The 18,197-nt window shown below is 38.5% G+C and overlaps 1 protein-coding gene across 1 annotated transcript; it reads right to left on the bottom strand.

Moving 5' to 3' along the window:
• Positions 1 to 1,545: 1,545 nt before the first annotated feature.
• SLC38A2 (solute carrier family 38 member 2) lies at positions 1,546 to 18,089 on the bottom strand. The gene is made up of 16 exons (XM_033162368.1): positions 17,983 to 18,089; positions 16,751 to 16,995; positions 16,289 to 16,370; positions 16,022 to 16,137; positions 12,599 to 12,672; positions 12,393 to 12,485; positions 12,118 to 12,199; positions 10,770 to 10,852; positions 10,135 to 10,193; positions 9,809 to 9,979; positions 8,484 to 8,563; positions 8,279 to 8,379; positions 7,426 to 7,550; positions 6,612 to 6,756; positions 6,390 to 6,487; positions 1,546 to 5,870 (listed from the first exon to the last, which is right to left on the bottom strand). Exons 2-16 carry the CDS (start codon positions 16,867 to 16,869, stop codon positions 5,772 to 5,774), a joined length of 1,527 nt encoding a protein of 508 aa, XP_033018259.1. The 5' UTR covers positions 16,870 to 16,995; positions 17,983 to 18,089; the 3' UTR covers positions 1,546 to 5,771.
• Positions 18,090 to 18,197: the final 108 nt, after the last annotated feature.

The following is an 18,197-nucleotide window of genomic DNA, read 5'->3' as shown; positions in this document are numbered from 1 at the left end:
TTACTGCAGATTTGGTCTTACTGGAACAGTCAACTCCTTAAAAACAAAAACTCAAAAACAACTCTCTTAAGCTGAGCTGAACTTTGAAGTCTGAGGAGTGCTTCTGACTTTCCTCCGAAACTGAGATAATGTGACCTTATTTGGAACCAATCCACAGCTCGCACATAAACTATTGAACCCACCACACTAGTCCTGAGAGAAAACAGATTAATTTATCTGGACATGCTACCTCAAAACCTATTCTAAAATTAACATAAGGAATATTAACTGCTTCACATAATTAAAGAACACTAAATGCTTCCAAATATGCAAATGATGATGAGGATGGTGATGATAATATTGTATGAAAATGTGACATATAATGTACCATTACCCATTCATCTTTTCTGGCCCGCTACAGACTGAAGGAGGTTGAGAGTGTTGTCCTTTTCTACAGAAAAGCTGGTTTCTACTGAACAGTGACTCAGGAAAGTCACAGGTTGAGAAATACTTGTAGATCTTTTTACTCCATGCACTTACGTACAAATCAGCATGGAAAAGTTGGGAGCCTCCTGACAGAAATGTGAGCTTAGTTGATGAGGGGCATGTGACACAAAGGTCTTCCTGCTCTATCATGTTGGTGGCCTCGTTCCAATTCCGAGAAGCACCCACAACGCCAAACCCTGCATCACTATGTGGTGTCAAAAGTGATTTGATTTACCATCTCAGTTACAAAGTCCAGAAACCGGAAGCTATAAAGCAGGGGTGGCTAACTTGTGACTATCCATCTGCTGTTGGGAGTGCAGGCCCCATCAGCACCAGCCAACATGATCGATGGTCAGGGTGATGGCCACTGTTGCCCAGCAACATTTGTGCTTTCTACATGAAACTGTCAGCATAATCACATTAAAAGGTTCTACAGACTACGTAATCTTCCATACTATGGGTTGGATCCAAAGGAGGTTTCCTTCCTCCAATTGTTTTGTAAGCTTCCATGGGGCGCCTCTGCCCTGAAAAGTGGCAATTCCTTAACGCACAAATCCAAGCCTATAGTATCTTTTTCCCCTATTAAAGAAAGGAGATACTAACAAGGATAACAAGAAGCAATATGATGCAACGTGTCATTCATTTAACACTATGGATACAATGTGCTGTTATTAAATACTCAACAAACCCATCACTGGGGTGAAATGCTTAAGACTTTCGGGAAACAATCAAAGAGGTGGTATTAAGGTGCATAAAGAAATCAGTTTGGTAGTTATAACACATTCTAAGATCCAGGAGTAAGATTCTTGTTTCTCAAGGGGATGGTTGAAAGAATCAGTGTTTGCAGCCCAAAAAGGGGCAGAATTTCTTTTTGGAAGATGTCCCACAATACTTGGGAACCTCTAGGGAGGGAAAACCAAGTGCTGTCTGTATGGAGCTGTCTTTTGGGACAAGCTGGAAGTCTGGTGGTAGCAAATTGTCATGGGCACATAGCCTCTAGTGTCTATACTTGGTATTTAAGAGTCCTTTTGGCACTGTATAGCTATGTTATCTATACTCGAAAAATAAGTTCACACTTGCACAATTTAAGATTATATCTTTATTTTAGTTTAGTTAAAACATACAATGTTTCATTGAAACTGTGTAGCACTCTTTTTCAACAATTGTCCCTTAATTGTTGATCTAACATTACAGTGTGTATCTCTCTCTATATATACATATACAATATATACAAATATTACCATACCTGTACATGAAGGCTTGATATATTGATTTTAAAACTAGTTACTGAAAAACCATCTATGGCAAACTGTATTCTGAAAGCCTGTACTCTGTGGATCCAAGAGATTCTGTGTGTACACAGTTGTAACGAATAAGGGGCCCAGTGAATAACTTCATGCACACAGGGGCTTTGCATTTCCCTTTTACAAGGGGGCAGCGAACTGTCTTCACACTGCAAAGCCCTTGCATGAATCATGAAACTAGGTCTATGAACCCCAAAACTTTAGACTTCTTTTTCTGAAAGAACCATTACACCTTCCATCCCACAAAGCAAACTGCTTTTGAAAGCAAGGGAAGTTTCAGATCAGTTGTGTGTGGTTCAAAGGGAGGGAGAACCCCTCATTGGACTATCACGTCCTTGGAAACACTTTTAGATGCCAGCCCTGGTCATTAAATGTTATTGTGTCCCTAGACAATTTGAGGGCACAGGATTTCCATTTGGGGAGCCATAATTATTTCCCTGGAGACTTCCATCTGATAGCTCTTTCAACTGAATGCATAACAGGAATGAGTCGTGGACATAATGCATTAGCCATGAATCGTAACGAAAGCTTATATACATAAACACAAACTCCCAAACCTACATTATATACAATATACTTACAATATATACACACACAGTTTATATACAAAGGCTACCCATAAATACTGAAAAATAGGTTTTAACTTCAACAGGTTATTGTTCTATAAATAACATGTTACATTTTATGAATGAAATAACATGGAAGACAGTAATTTAAAAATTAGGTGACAAACAGTGGTTTAATTTAATACTGAAACTGTGAGCTTCAATGAAACCTCTAAAGAGACAGGTTTACAACAGACACTAGAAATCAATATAGCCTAGTGATACACAGCCAGGTCAGGCGGGAAACCTCTTTAGTTACTGAATGACACTAAACTGCATGATTCACAGTGTACTGTCGAGGTATCCCTGATCCAGCAATGACTCCTTTGAAATGCAACAATTAGTACAGTCTCGTAATTTCTGTTACCTTTACCACTCTTCCAGCTGTTGAGATGAACCGATGAACTTAGCTTCTTGGTTACAAACGCTCTCCAGTGTGTTCAGAAAAAACGGTCCTTTGTTCCCTGTACCATTCTGATATCTTGAAGGTACTTGGGAATCCTAGTATTATTATTTTTTACAAGAACCACATGAATGGGTAAATTGGAAGAGCTGCCATTTTAACTGAGGCTCATCTTACCAGCTTTCAGAAGTATGCAAAATATGAAAGCCAAGTACCACTAGACTAGTCTAATTTGCAGGGAAAGAGAGATGTCATTTTCATTACATCATGCACAGATGTATAATGGATTACACCGAAGCCAGTGGTGGTTCTGAGATGTAAGCCAATAAAAATAGCATCTGACATTATACCAAGCCATTGCTTTGAAAATGACTGGTTTTTGAAAACTCACAAGATGGTCTCTGTTTGGGTGTTTTTAAGTACAGAGCAAAGCAAAGTTTCACATATTGGTTGGTTACCTGGATTCTCTGAGAACAAAAGAGATTATCGGGACTGTTATTCAAGTAGAGTTTGCATTGCCCTGCCCAGGACAATGGCTTGAGTTCAAAATGTCAAGCCATTTGTAACTTGTAGACACTTTTCAGTAAGGCAGGTTTCTCTTGATACTGACCTCCATGGAATCAAGATTGCAGCTTTAGGGGTGGCAGCTGCCATGCAGAAATACAAAACAAAACGGTTTGCATTGCCAGATTGTAAAAACCCGGGACAGAGTGGCAGTAATCTGCCAACTATTTAAAAAAATGGACCTAAACGTTTTTTTCAAAGAAAAAGAAAAAAAGCCAGAATTGTTTAGCTAATTGAATGCCATGATTTGATCCTTATAACTCAACTACTGCTTGAAATCAGCTAAATTAGATTTCTAAACTATTATGCCAAACGAACATAGCGGAAAGCCGTCCACTGAGGACTTTGCTGTTAAAACTCTGCCTGTCTTTATTCTTTGTCTGTGCTTCCCAGCAGCATCTGTGTCTGTTAAGTGGTACTGGATGTGCTCTCATGAAAGTACAACATCTCTTCAGCCTAGGATGGAAATAATGCAGGGAACATGCATAGTAACTCAACAGTGTATGATCCTTACCTATGCAGGTGTAGTACCGACATACAGGTTTATCACCATGCAGTGCTAATAAGAGCACAGTTATTCTCCCCGCTCTGCAAAAGTGCTGCCCATAGCAATACACTTGCAGGGCAAGATGGGGAACGGAAAGTCTGTACAGAGGTGAATTTAGGGGAGCACAACTGGTTTGGTTGCTCTGGGTGTGAAGCCCTGGCCCCACTGGTCTGTATATGCATACCGTGTTCTTCTTGTATACCCTGACCTAATTTAGAGGGGCTGGACGGGATATGGGAAGTACATGGAAGAATTTCCATTTCCTGTAATGTTCCCAGTATGCCAAATGCACACAGAGGAAGGGCTCGTTAATGGTGATCTCTTTGCAAACAGGGAAGGATCAAGCACTCAGTGACCATGAAATTACCACCTCCTTTTCAAAGCAAACTACTTAAGACTCAAATAGCACATGCCTATATCAGAAAAATATGAGATGACAGTGTATTCCCATCAAGGTCTTAATAATAATAATAGTAATAGTAATTTTAAAAGACTGCTATACAATATCCGTTGTATTAGGAATCCCAGTTGCCTTATGAAGAGAACTTTTGCCATACACACCAAATCCCGGCGTACTATATGCAATTAGGAATATCACATTGTCAGAGAGGAACAAAAACATAAAATAATTTAAAATCCAACAATGGATGAAAACTTGTAGTTGAAAAACACCGTACAGTGTGTGAATACTGCTAGACTGCTAGTAAACGATAGTAGGACCTCATTTTTACTTGTTACAAAAAACAGCTAAAATGTGTAAAATTGCCGCTGGATCATGTGAACTCCACATTAATGGCAAATGACCCAACATGATTTGGTTGGTACCTGCAACTGAATAATAATAATAATAATAATAGCCCATTTGTTTAATCTAATTGCACTATTGAGTACCTCAAGAAGAAAAATGCTTAGGATTGCACTTTCAGTAATTTGCCAAATACTGCTCCTATGCATCCCTCATTAATTTCAAGGGTCTTGTTTGGTTGTAGCACTAATGGGATTGGATGCTACATTTGCTACATAAAAATTGTTTTAAAGCATCATCCATTCTAATGGTATGAATTCTTTTTAAAAACATGACAATTTGAGTAAATAGCTACTTGAAAGAGTGTGGTGGTTTATGTTGCTTGGATAAGAAATATTGCCATGGGGTTGTCATAACATATCTGTTTGGTTTTAGGTTAGAATAACTAAGTTACGTGAAGAAATCATTAAACAGTTTTGAGTCTTTCAAATTAATCAACCTTTCATATAATAGGTTTCAAAAATAATTTCATGTGGCCAAAAATATACTTTTAAGGATATGCCTCTATAGGCAGGCAAAACATGTTGAATTTAGAACTCTGCTTAAACAGTTTTACAGATTTCTTTTTTACCCTTATTTGGATCATCAACTTACAAAACATTTTCTTAAAGTCAAAATAGTGCTTTTGAGGTCCATAAAATTTTTGGTACAAAAATAATAGTGTTTTTCTCATTCACTTTCAATGGTTAGCTTACCCCCCGATGTAAACTAACTTATTTCTCACATCAATTGTTTCCATTAGGCACATTCAAGTAAAACAATAAAATATCCAAGTACTGTAACAATGACAAAAGCCAAACATGGCTTGATAAAATTTTACAGAGAGAGCTGTCCATTCTCTGGAATGGAATAAATAGTCACTTCCCTCAGCCAAAGATTCAGGTGGTTTGATGTTAGTATTGATTCCCATAGTGCAGAATAGTATCTTTTTTTAAAAAAAGTTCACCTATTCGCCATTCAGAAGAACCAGCATCAAAGAATCTGCATTTCGAAAGGAAGCAGAATTGCAAACGTGGGTAAGAAGTTCTGTTTCTTTTCAGTAGACGGTTGAGTAAGCACTGGAGTCCAAAGCAGATAGCTAATGGCCATTAGAAGCAGCATTGCTGGTCCAATCCAGAATGATCAAGGTCATACTTCCAGTCATCACAAATATGCCACTGATCAGGAAAAGAAGAGCCTACAAAAGACATTATATAAAAATATTGAAGCATTTTGCAAGAAACAAATAGCACTTGATAAAGAAAAGGGCCAATTATGGACACATAAGGGAACTTGTATACACAGCTGGGGCTCACATTCTTCTCTCCAGTGCTGCATTTCCCAAAACTAAGAGGACAAAACTTCAAACACATCTTGACTTCTCTGTTGTGGGAGATGTAGCTGTGAAAACTTATCAAGGAAATTGGGCTTATTGTACGGTTCCTTTACACACTGGTGGTTATTTCCTTTGAATCCGTGATGAAATGTCTGTTGCTAGTTAAGAATTTGGTAAGAATTCAAGAGCTCCCTTAGTCTTCTTTCATTAGCTGTACATTTCCAGCAACCTAACTCTCCATAAATGTTGCCATGTTTTTCTTTCGTGACCAGCATGCTTGATAGTCACTCTGCTCATGCAGCCAAGGAGCTCTTGGCGTTTTTCGATTCTACTGATCGAGCTAGACAAGCATGATAATAATGGGCACTTCTCTTTACTCACCCCAATCTTCTGAACAGATTTTATTGGTTCTTTCTTCACTAGCTTAAGGTAGAAAGCAGATGGTAGTATAAAGATCAGCATGGCAGCAGCGGAGGCACCTGCGTTAATAAATAAAAATGGTCAACATTTCTATTACAGTATTCTGATATTTTCTTTTTTTAAAAAAAAAAAAAAGCTTTAGAAAACGACAGCAAGAAGAACTGAGAACAACAGAATCCTTACCAATGAATCCAAATATGTCTCGAATTGTGGGAACAAAGATCACGAGAATGTTGGTGAATACCAAAAGAGCCATTGTAATTGCAGTATGGCGCCACCAACTAAATTCTTTCCCTGAACACAACAACTGTGTGATGGAGCTGCGGATCTGTAAAATAAATGAAAGTTTATTAAAATTATTTTTTAAAACAACAACAACAACAACAACACCTTAAAGGCACATTCCAAGTATATTTTTCAAACTTTTGGAAATGTTTATAACACTGTAACAATGAGTGAGAGGGATAGCCTATGGGGAAAATCCATTTTGAATTTTTGCTAGCCCTTATAGATTGCCAAAGGTTTCAGGTTGGATCCTAAGTTAAGTTTAAACTAAGGAAAATTTTGCAGTTCACAATTCCCTCCTCCTCTTTCCATCTCAACTTGTTTAAGAGGACCCTCCAATTCTTCAGAGAGGCTTTGGCAGAAGATTGGTTGGGGCAGGGGGGTGTTGCAGAGGGGAAGATGGAGCAGGAAGCTTTCCTTCTGTGAACTTCCCAATGTTTAACTTTCCTTGTGATTTTAGCCTTTACTTTTAGGCTGCTTCTCATTCAAAGTCTACCAGCTTAAAGCTGAAATGATTCAATTCAACAGCAGTGGGAATGGATCTCTTTGCCTTTCATGCTCATCAAAAACAAACAGATGCAGAAAGGTGAGCTAGCAGGAAATGAATTATTTATTTATTTATTTAAAAAAAATCACAACTGGAAATTAGCAGACAAGTTCTAAATTAGCTTGATTTCCAAATTACTGTTGAAGCTGGGGGAAAAAAACTTACTGGGAAAATCACAACTGGCACAGTAAGTGTCACTGCCATCAGGACTGCCAGACGAACGATAAGGAGAAGAACATCAGCTCCCAAGACTTCAGCGTAAGTATGAAGCAACTCTGGCTCAACATTTCCTGCAAAGAAAATTGTGTTTTAATAGAATGTTAATTACTGTAGATGGCAAATATATATATATATATAACAGGAAAATCCCTGTGCTCTGTTTAAATACATATCAATTGATTCTCAAATGGAGTTGTCCAATTATGCTTCTAAACCAGGCACCCCCAAACTTGGCTCTCCAGATGTTTTGGGACTACAACTCCCATCATCCCTAGCTAGCAGGACCAGTGGTCAGGGATGATGGGAACTGTAGTCCCAAAACATCTGGAGGGCTGAGTTTGGGGGTGCCTGTTCTAAACCCTACTTGTTCTACTTATTTACATGTATTGGTTCTCATATAAAACCAGAGAGCTATGTTTTGCCACCACTCACATTTCTAACAGCATTCACTCCCCTTGCAACATGATCCTAAGCATCTCAACTTAGAAGCAAGCCCTCCTGAATCTAACGAGACTTGCTTCTTATTAGCAGTGCATTTCAAATTGCGAGTCTGCACTCCTTTGAATATCCAAATAAGTTAACTGGACTTTGGAAAGCAAGTTCCTCGTGGCTCTCATCTGAGATTACATTCATAGTCATAAGATGCAAAGAACACACAATGCACTTACAACACTTTTCATTTGGTTTCAGTAGGAAGACTTTAGCACATTACCAGACCTTTCCCACCAAAACGAACGTTAAGGGTGGTTTATTTTGGTTGGTTTGTGTCTGAAACAGAAATAGAAGAGAAGTTGCTCACCATAAAATGTCAGGTAGCCGAAGAGAGCAGCCAGAAGATACATGAGGAACATGGCAAAAAATGAAACATTGGAGACTTTCATCATTCTTCTGCGGCTTCGCCTGTTTCAAAGAAACAAAATGTATTATCAGTTCTGAAAGTATGTGTTTCCATTCCTGTTTCTATAAAATATCTGACATGTGTAACATGCGCAAGTCTTACTTACCCTTTCAGTTCTTCATAAATAGGAAGAACAGCAGGATGGCAGACGAAGGAAAATGTTAAGATTGGTACAGCGTAGACAGTCTGAAAAGCACAAAAATAAAAATGCACTTATGAATATTTCTGTAATATTAACTTGTAAGTATATTTCTTCATTAGCTAAGGCTGCAGTGCTAGTAAGCACAGTTCAGGAATTCTGGGTTAAAATTCTCACCCCTAACAGTTGTCTATACCAGTGTTTTTCAACCACTGTTCCGCGGCACACTAGTGTGCCGCGAGATGTTGCCTGGTGTGCCGTGGGAAAAATTGAAAAATTCGAAAGATTTTAAAAAAAACAGCCAAACAGACCCAGGTTGCGCACTGAATAAAGTATTTTATAATTTTTCATATTTCTGTTTACTTACTATTTCATAATAAAGTAATTATAAAATACTTTCTTTGTGTTTATTTGATTCCTATTCAAGAGAATTACTTTATATATAGTCAATATAGGCACAGAGTTAAATTTTTTAACATTTTCTAATGGTGGTGTGCCTCGTGATTTTTTTCATGAAACAAGTGTGCCTTTGCCCAAAATAGGTTGAAAAACACTGGTCTATACTAGCTAGATCTTATGGAAGTTATAGTCCATAGTAGAGGGGTGGCATCAGACCAGGGAAGGATTTACGAGGGAGCTAGCTTTTTTTTTTTTTTTTAAAGTGGGATTTACACCTAAATCAACATGCGCAAGATTGCACAGAAAGGCTGTAATCCTAACCTCCAGTCCAGACTGCTGGAGAGCGCTACAATTGGGTGGGCATCCCTACCCATTGGCCTCTGCCTGCCTTCACAATAGTCAGTGTAAAGCCCCAAACAAATTGTTCTGGGACTGGAGCAGGACCACTCATGCATCTTACTTAAGAGTACAATCCTATGTGCACTTTCCTGGAAGTAAGCTCCATTGAGTGTGGTGGGGCCTTTCAACAGCTTCAGAACTCACAACGCATCTTTATAGGCTGTAGGCCAGATAGCCTTTTTTGCACGACAAAAATTCAAAACACAGGCATTTGCTAAATAGGGATCGGATTGTTCACATTGTTAAAAGCCAGCAGTGTACTTAAGTTATTGGCAGCCTTGTTCCCAAGACAAAAATGTTCTCCAGCTTACAGTCATATCCTGTTTAACATAAGGACATTTAAAGAAGCACTGAACCTTACTATGGGTACACAGTGCTCTTGTAAGCTAAAAAGGATTTTTCAGCAGTCAATGAGGCTTTAAAATAGTCACAATTAAATTTCTATTTAGTATAGCTGATTATTTTCTCCCACCCCATGTTATATTAATATTTACCTGTGAATTGAAGATGAAATATTTCGGTGTGCATTGGTCATCACTGGTTATATTAACTTCTGATACATGAAAAGGTGCAGTGGTTGACAGATGTTCTAGGGTGGTATTCAGAGTTGCATTAATCAAGTCGCTTTCCAGTCCACATGGAATTTGAAATTTCTTGCAAATGACCTAATGGAGAATGACATAGAGTACTGCCTGTTACTTTCACGGGATACATTTGTTCTAGAAAATAATGACTGGACGTAATTAGAAGTCATTAGCAATCTCACTTGAATTAAATATCCTAAACACTTAAATGTATGCATAGAAAATGTTGCACTTACAACAATAAGGAAGAAGACCATGCACAACAAGGAAAATCCACTGGTGTAACCCAGATAACCTGTAACAGAAAAATGATTTAAGTTAGTCCTTGTAACACATTTGGGCGATGGCACATCCAGTAGCATAGTCTGCACAACTCAAAAGTGAGTTTCCAAGACAATAGATTTACAAGAATTGGTATTGTTTATATATTGATTCAATATCACTGTACAACTAGAAAGCACACACCTTTGTTTTAGCCATTATCTGGGATTTCCTATCCATTATATTATCCCAAATCAACAGATTCAAATCAACACATCCAATAAGAACACTATTAGATTTAATGTGGTGGTGTCATCCTACTCTTTCATACTTTCTTAGGCTCCCCAACTTTAATAAAACTTACACCCAGGTAAATGGATATAAAATTGCTGCTCAAGAATATTGACTTCATATTGGCATATATCTATCTTTCATCAACTAGGAGGACTTCGGAAACTGCTGTGACACTTAGCTCTCCATTTACAATAAAACCGAGCAGAATGTAGAAGTGGCTTCCATATTACAGGTGCCATGTTAATCACAAAGAGGGCTGCCATTATTTCCCAATTTGTTCACCCTAGTTTTATCTATATTTCCTGTGCCTACTTACCTAAATTTTTCAACAATGACAGAGGAAGAATGAGGAACAAGGATACCAATATAACCAAATAATCACCGTTGAAGTACCATTCTCTGTGAGAAAAGAAAGAAATCTTAGTTGAAAAAACTGTTTGGTCATCACATCTATAATTTAAAAATATTATATTGTTATCAAAGTGCAACAGAGAAACACAGGACAGCAGTACTGGTCCACAGTACCTATTGCACATGAGTTCCCATTAATGGCTATGTTTCTGTAAGGTCCTGTCTTTTGGGAGTACTTTACTTTTCTACAGCTGTCAATAGGAAAGACCCTCTTGTGCACAATTGATTGTGCTTTGCTGGGTCAGAGCAACTACATTGGATTAAGTACAACAGATATCAATGAGACTGAGCTCCAGTTAACAGCTTCAGAAGGACTGGTAGCCTAATCCAAAATATGCTTACTCAGAAGCAAGTCTGAGTCCAATGGGAGTTTATATCCTAAGTGGTATGGCACAGGACTCAGGGGTGTGGGATATAGGAGGCCTTACACACTCTTTAATGGGTTGAAGCTGTACTTGCATGCAAATGGGTATTCAAACATGCCAAGGAAGAGCACTGCTATGCCCAGTGGAGAGCCCTCTTTATGTGGGCAGAGAAACCATATTGGAAAGGGTTATTCCCAAAGAAATTAATAATTACTATCTTTATAGCTATTCAAAAATGCAATGGGCATAGTTCAGAGAAAGCTACATGAATCTAAGCACCATTGAGTTTGATGTAACTTAGCGGGTCTGATTACAGTCTAAGGAATACAATGAGGTTTAGGTATTGCAAACTTTCTATGGGTTGCAAGCATTGTCTCCACTAAAATATGGGGGAATCTCATACTCTAATCATGGTATTAAAATTCCTATAGAAACACAACTCATGTCCCTGAATGCTTGTGCCCAAATAGTTACTTCCGATTCAAGAGAAACATCACTGCAGTGATTAAGATGGGAAGATACAATAATATTTTGTACGAAGGCAGTGTTAAAAAACTACCATACACATGCTGGCTTCTAAGAACATGTTGGAACTACAGCTTGATTACATTACAACAAAATAGTAATTGGACTGGCCATTCAGTGAACACTGATCCTGTTTACATGTCCTGCTATTTTGTCAAACAACAAGGCTTTTTTCTAACCCCTTTTCTAGTAAAGGCTGTATCATATGTCAAACAGACGACTCAGTAAGTAGGCCAGTATAACTGGAGCTCAACCATGATCTCTTCTTACATGTTTCAATGGAAGACATCAGATAAAATTTCTACAATGCCCATTTCTGTTCCCACTAACATTTTTCCTCTGTTGAGTAGCTTGAAGACTTACCCTGTGCTCTCTTTGACGTTCATAAATGCCTTGATGACCAATGGTAACTCATATTTCACAATGTACAGGTAGCTTGACATAGCTGCAGATGAATGATATTGTACATCAATGCAAATAGAGAGCATGGCACATAAAATCCACAGAAACATGCTTCTTGGGTGTCCCTTTTAGGTTGCTAATGGAAACATGTTGTATGACAAGCTCATCTCATCAGAACAAAGAATAAAATTGTTTCAAAGTGTAAAAAAAGGGACATTTATCTCAAAAAACCTCACCTCCAATGTTCTGCATTGTAATAGATCCAGATGCTGCAAGTTTTCCAGCCATGCCAAAGGCCTTCATTCCCAGTTGTTCATATAGCAGAGACCCTACAGCCACAGGAAACAGGAGCGGTTGCTGGAGTGTAATTTACAGTTACAAGTTTGTAATTTATAAAGTGTAGAGAGGTGGATTTATTAGCCACAAGTAGATGTTAACATACCTCCTTCATTGGCAGTCTTCAAGAGGAGATGAACGGAGTATAAAGAAAATATCGACACGAAGAACAGAAGAATTCTTTAAAAAAAAACATATAAACAAACAACTTTTACTTTGGCTGAAATAAGCATCTAAATTGCATCAAGGTAACAAAACCAGGATCAGTCCTGCCGAAGTGATGCACTTCCCAGTGATTTCAATGGGGAAGATTTAAGTACACACTTGACTCTTTAATTGATACCAGTTACATTTACAAGTGATAAAATGATAACTGGTTTTAAAAGTGGTCGTATAATTCCTGAAGAAAATATTGAAATAATTCTAAAAATAAATGTAATAAGAACAGTAGTGCTCTTTATTGTTGAGGTTATAAGAAACCATCCCAACAAGGATTACGTATGATCCCTTTGCTGCACCTCTAAAGGTGGACTACCTGCCTTTAAACTAGTTCGACTCATGCTGGGTTAACTACAAGCCCTTTCTAGGCAAACATTTTTCCACATCTGAGATACTGAAAGGGGAAGCAAAATGTTACTTCCCTTTCTTTTCTGTTCATTTTAGTACTTACAAAAATAAACGGAGCTCACGACTCTTAAGCTTAGACAATCAAAGATGGTTATAGTTTTGGATTTTTTTAATCAGAATATTAAACACTGGCATCTCCTGCGGTGGAGCTATAATGATAAAACGCCAGCATCTCAATCCAATACTCATGTTCATTTACGGGAATGTCCAATCTGATCATAGATACAAGCAATGCACATAGTTCAATTATTTGAATTGAATTTCCTTTCATATAATGGATGCAATCCAGCACATGCTTAAATCCCAATGATCGAAGGAGTAGCACTCCAGTAAACTAAATAGACAAACTGATTACAGATTGCCCCCAATTAGACTTGGCTTCATGGCTATGTTAACATGAATGCCCACTGTTGCAGAGCCATTTACATAAGACAAAAAAATTTCTACCAATAAGAATTTCATCATTATAATCAGCAAAAATACAGCTATCTAGATAAAAATCAAGGTAAACTATATACGAGATGTTTGAAAATTGAAGTGGAAGCTAATGTGCTTGCTTCTGGGATTGTATACTTGAATACCATTAAACATATACACAATATTCAAAAATATAGATCTTTTCTTCATCCAACATTAAATCTACAAAGCAACTGTTCTATAGCAAAAAGGCGTATTAGTGGGAACTTGTTCTTCCTTTTAAGATGCCACTGATAATTAAATTTCAAGTTCCAAAACAAAACTGAGCTATTTAAGACTTTATAACTAATAGCCCAATCAAAGGCAGATTTACTCAGAAGTTCCCCTGTGTTTAAGTGGAGTTGCTCACAGTTAGATGTGCATAAAACTAGCAGCACAATACTTAACATGCTTATTCTGAAGCCAGTTCATTAACACCCATGAAACCTACTCCGTACTTAGGACTCTGCCTTAAAAGTACATTTCAGAGAAATTAAGTTGCCCATGGAAAATAAACAAAACTTAAACTTTGTCTGATAAAACAACACACTGAATTCAGTATGCATACATACCGAAAGGACGGTTTTGTGTTGGTTACAATGCCATCAGCATAATGCTGCAGGGCAAAGTGTAATGCAAAGCCCATTTAAGTTCAATACGGGGAGATAATATAAAATGAATCAACTGCCATAGACCAAAATGTGCTTCCACTAAAATTGGTTTTGGTGGCAACAGCAACATTACCAGCAGACTGCATTTTGGGTCATCTCTAAATGACTGTCATTGAGCCATATAAAAAGGAGTTTAAAGATAACATTGCATCCACTTAGAAAACATAAGGCACATTTACTGATTTCACGTTACAAAGTTCTCTGCCGCTAGCTTCAATGTAAGTATGCCCTACAGTGCAATCCTATCAAGTCCAATGGGACTTACACACACATAAGTGTGCATAGGAAGGTGACCTTAAAAGTGCTTTTGAACCTCTCTCACTGTTGGGAGTGCCTGTGTGAGACACAAATGCAACTTTAAATGTACTTGCATAGGATTCTTAAATTAATTTCTAATGATGGATGAATCCATCACAAAAATCCCCAAGATGTTTCACCAAGAAGTATTCTGTCTGAAGTGTATATTTAGCCCTGCACCTATCTTTTTTTTTTTACACATAGTTGTACACACTGGGACATAGCTTTATAAATATTATTTTAAACCATTCCTCCTGGGGTGGAACAATTTCTTTGGTTCCTATTAAGGCTTCATAGCGTAAAAATCAGAAAATCTGACCTCCGTATTTTTGCCCCACTAAGACAGGCATAGGCAAACTCCGGCCCTCCAGATGTTTGGGACTACAATTCCCATCATCCCTGACCACTGGTCCTGTTAGCTAGGTATCATGGGAATTGTAGTCCCAAACATCTGGAGGGCCGGAGTTTGCCTATGCCTGCTCTAAGAGTTCCACTGTAATAGATGCTACTATGACCATCTCTCACTGGCTTTGCTTTTCCATGGATACACATTCTCAATATACACTGCCCTCTACAGGAAACATATATACATTATCCATGTATTAAATACAAGCAAGTGATCTCCTTGTTTTCCATGCCAATGAGCATGTAGCTAGAAACCTACTTGCCTAGAAATTTATTCTCCAATTTCTTAACCCCAAAGGACTATGAATATACACAAATTTTAACCTGAAAGATGTATTAGTGTGTATCCCAAGGCAGAGGCAAATAGTACAAGAGAGTGTAGAGATGAAATTGACAAGCACTTTGTGCTGCTAGGAACATAAATGTCTTCTAATATTATATACACAAGTCTAGCTGCAGGACACTATGGGCCAGAAATCAGGATGGGTGAGGTTTCACACAACCTGGAAAAGCATGTAGTGACATTTAAACTGGAGAAAGCATGCATTTACGAATGGCAGTGATGTGTGTTAACCGAAACTGGAATACTTAAAAGCACTGGAAAATGCACATGTGATATAATTTCTTCCTTAGAATGAATAAAAACATTTCTTTCCCCCTTTTTTTGAAAGATGGTAAGACAGGATAGGACAGGTGAAATCCGGCAAAAAATAAATGTTTCGAGTCCATTTGTTTTAACAGGAGAGATTTAAATGTGTACTTAACTTTCTGGCTGAAATCATCAACTGAGGTTCTCAATTTTAGCCTGATCTCAAGCATGGCTCACTGGGAAACAAGTTCCACAGAGCTCGTTTCCAAATGGGTATATGTTTAGGATTCCATCCCTGGTCTCAGTGGGTTTAAACTGGTTTATATTCAAATAGTCCGGGAGTTCTAATGTGTGTTCCTTCACTTGGCAACTGTGCCCAAGTTTCCTTTCCATGGTTACATTTTAAAAATGGCAAACGGAAAACATTAGCATGCACAAATACCAACAATATAATGCTGCAGTTCTGCTGCATTCTAATACTTACACAAAGAGAGCAATTCCAGTGTTTGCCATGGCATAAGAAAGCCCAAGGATGCCACTGCCCACAATAGCATTGCTCAGATTAAATACTGACATTCCAAAGGAAGTAGTACCTGGACGCTGTGAATAAGAGAAAAAAAAAGTGTGGTGGTGTTGGTTAATAATTTGTTCAGAAACAATTATTTGCAAATGGTTTTAATTTGCAGGCGGGGAAAAGCCTAGTCTTCACTTAATGTACTCAATGCTAAAAAGATTAGTGATGCATGCTTACATATTCAGTTTCATATTTCTTCTTTCCAGGATTGGATTCAAGTAAAAAGTTTTGGTTTTCTGGATCCATGTCTACATAATGGCTGTGAGGGGGGGGAGGAGGAGAAGGAAAACAAAGCGACTTAAGTACAGTATTATCACTTTAAAAAACAAAAGCAACATAAAACAACATTGGGGTCTTTTTTTAAATTGTGTAATCCACCAATTTCAAATGGGCATATTTTAAAATAAGATTTGTTCTGGGAAAGGTTCTGTTTTTGCTGCTGTACGTATAAACAGATATTGGCCATTCTTACGGCTTTTTATTTAAAAAAAGGTAAATTTGGGGATGAAGGTTGAAATCCACTTCTGCCAAAATCAATCAGAGATTTGTCATTGATTTGAATGTATTATTATTGCTATTATTATTATTACTACTACTACTAGTACTAGTACTAAAGCAATGCTCAGAAACATCTCTGACCTCTTCATAGCAGCTGGTTTGGTTGGGTAGGGGTAGTTGAAGTCATTGCTGTTGGAACTGTAGCTGCTGCTGTCTTCGTCAGGAGTAGTGTTGAGCTTGCCCATTTCAGCTTTGGTCATGATGGGATCCAGGATGCCTTTTTTTCGGGTACCGGATTAAAAGCAGGCAAATAAACTATTTGGGATAGTGGCAGCAAGCCTGGGCTCCTCTTGATCTTTTGTCCTTGGCTGCTGGACTTGCCTTGTCTGTGAAGGTAAAAAAAAGGGGGGGGGGGCGGAACGTCAATACTGCAGTAGTCCTCCCGAATTGGGTCACGTGAGCTGCTGCTGCCGCTGCCGCTTCTGCTCGCCGCGGCTGATTCATAGGCAGCCAGGCGAGTGGAAAAGTACCAGCAGAGATGGGAGGGAGGAGGGAGATGGCAAGGGAAGGAAAAGTACAAGAGAGTAGAACAAAGATAATCTCCAGCTTCCACACGGCAGCCCCCGCCACTGGGGGAGATCTGATTGGGAAAGGCAAGGGGGTGCACAACACAACACAACACAACACAACACAACACAACACAACACATCTGCCCAACAACCCATTTCGACCTATACATCACCTGCTCCCCACTCTCTCCCCGTTTTAATTATAAGGGTTGACTTCTTAAAGGGTAGACTTAAACCATGAGAAAGCCGAAGTTGCAAAGGCTAGTTTAAGGTTCACGAAAATCGACTTGTGTAAAACCAGAAATGACACACTGACACACACACAAACCTCTGTACAGGTTTGGGCAGCCGGCCAACTCCACCCCATCTGAACGGAAAATGATGCAACCCAGTTGGGTGATTGTCACATTCCCTTTCAGCACATTAACCACCCTGCCTTGCTCGTTATCCTTTCATTGTCCATTCCTTGCTATTTCTTTCTTCCACCCTTCCTCTTAATAATAATAATAATAATAAGAGGGGTCCCTGCATTTTTAAAATGGAAAAAATGCAAATCAGTCACAAGACTGCGCCAGCAGCGCCTGTTTTCTGGTAGGTCTTCCCCATCCCAAGTACTCCAAAGATGCAGCAACGCTGCCTGGGCTATTTCTTTCTTTTAAACACCCAATCTTACGTAAAGAAACGATTTGGGGTTTTTTGTTGTTGTTGCCTTGCCTTCGCTACCACAGCAGCAACCCCCCCCCTGTCCCCATGACCACAGATCCCCCCCCAATCCCCTGAAACAGCCCAAGAATATATTTTTACCTCGATCAGTGAAGCTGGGGGCAAAACCTTGGATGTTCCGGAGCTCCTTTCCACCCCACAAAAATTAAAATTGAAAAAAATAAAAATCTGAAGCACCACGAGATCTGATCTTCGAGATTTAATTCGCGTCTTCAACGGAAGCAAAAAAAACAAAACAAAACAAAAACCCTCGGATATTAACAATTAAAAGGCCCAGTAAGAAATATATATATATC

This window comes from Lacerta agilis, chromosome 10 (genome assembly GCF_009819535.1).
Source record: "Lacerta agilis isolate rLacAgi1 chromosome 10, rLacAgi1.pri, whole genome shotgun sequence".
Classification (NCBI taxonomy): Eukaryota; Metazoa; Chordata; class Lepidosauria; order Squamata; family Lacertidae; genus Lacerta; species Lacerta agilis.
Note: the sequence above shows the minus strand (reverse complement) of the source record. Positions and strands in the feature narration are given on the sequence as shown.

Excerpts from the sequence above, each read along its gene's own strand:
- SLC38A2 (XM_033162368.1), bottom strand. The coding sequence starts at position 16,869 with ATGACCAAAGCTGAAATGGGCAAGCTCAACACTACTCCTGACGAAGAC. Across the intron at positions 10,194-10,769 it reads GTCATTGTTGAAAAATTTAG|GTTATCTGGGTTACACCAGT; the intron begins GTAAGTAGGCAC and ends TTTCTGTTACAG. Across the intron at positions 6,757-7,425 it reads TGCCAGTTGTGATTTTCCCA|ATCCGCAGCTCCATCACACA; the intron begins GTAAGTTTTTTT and ends TTTATTTTACAG.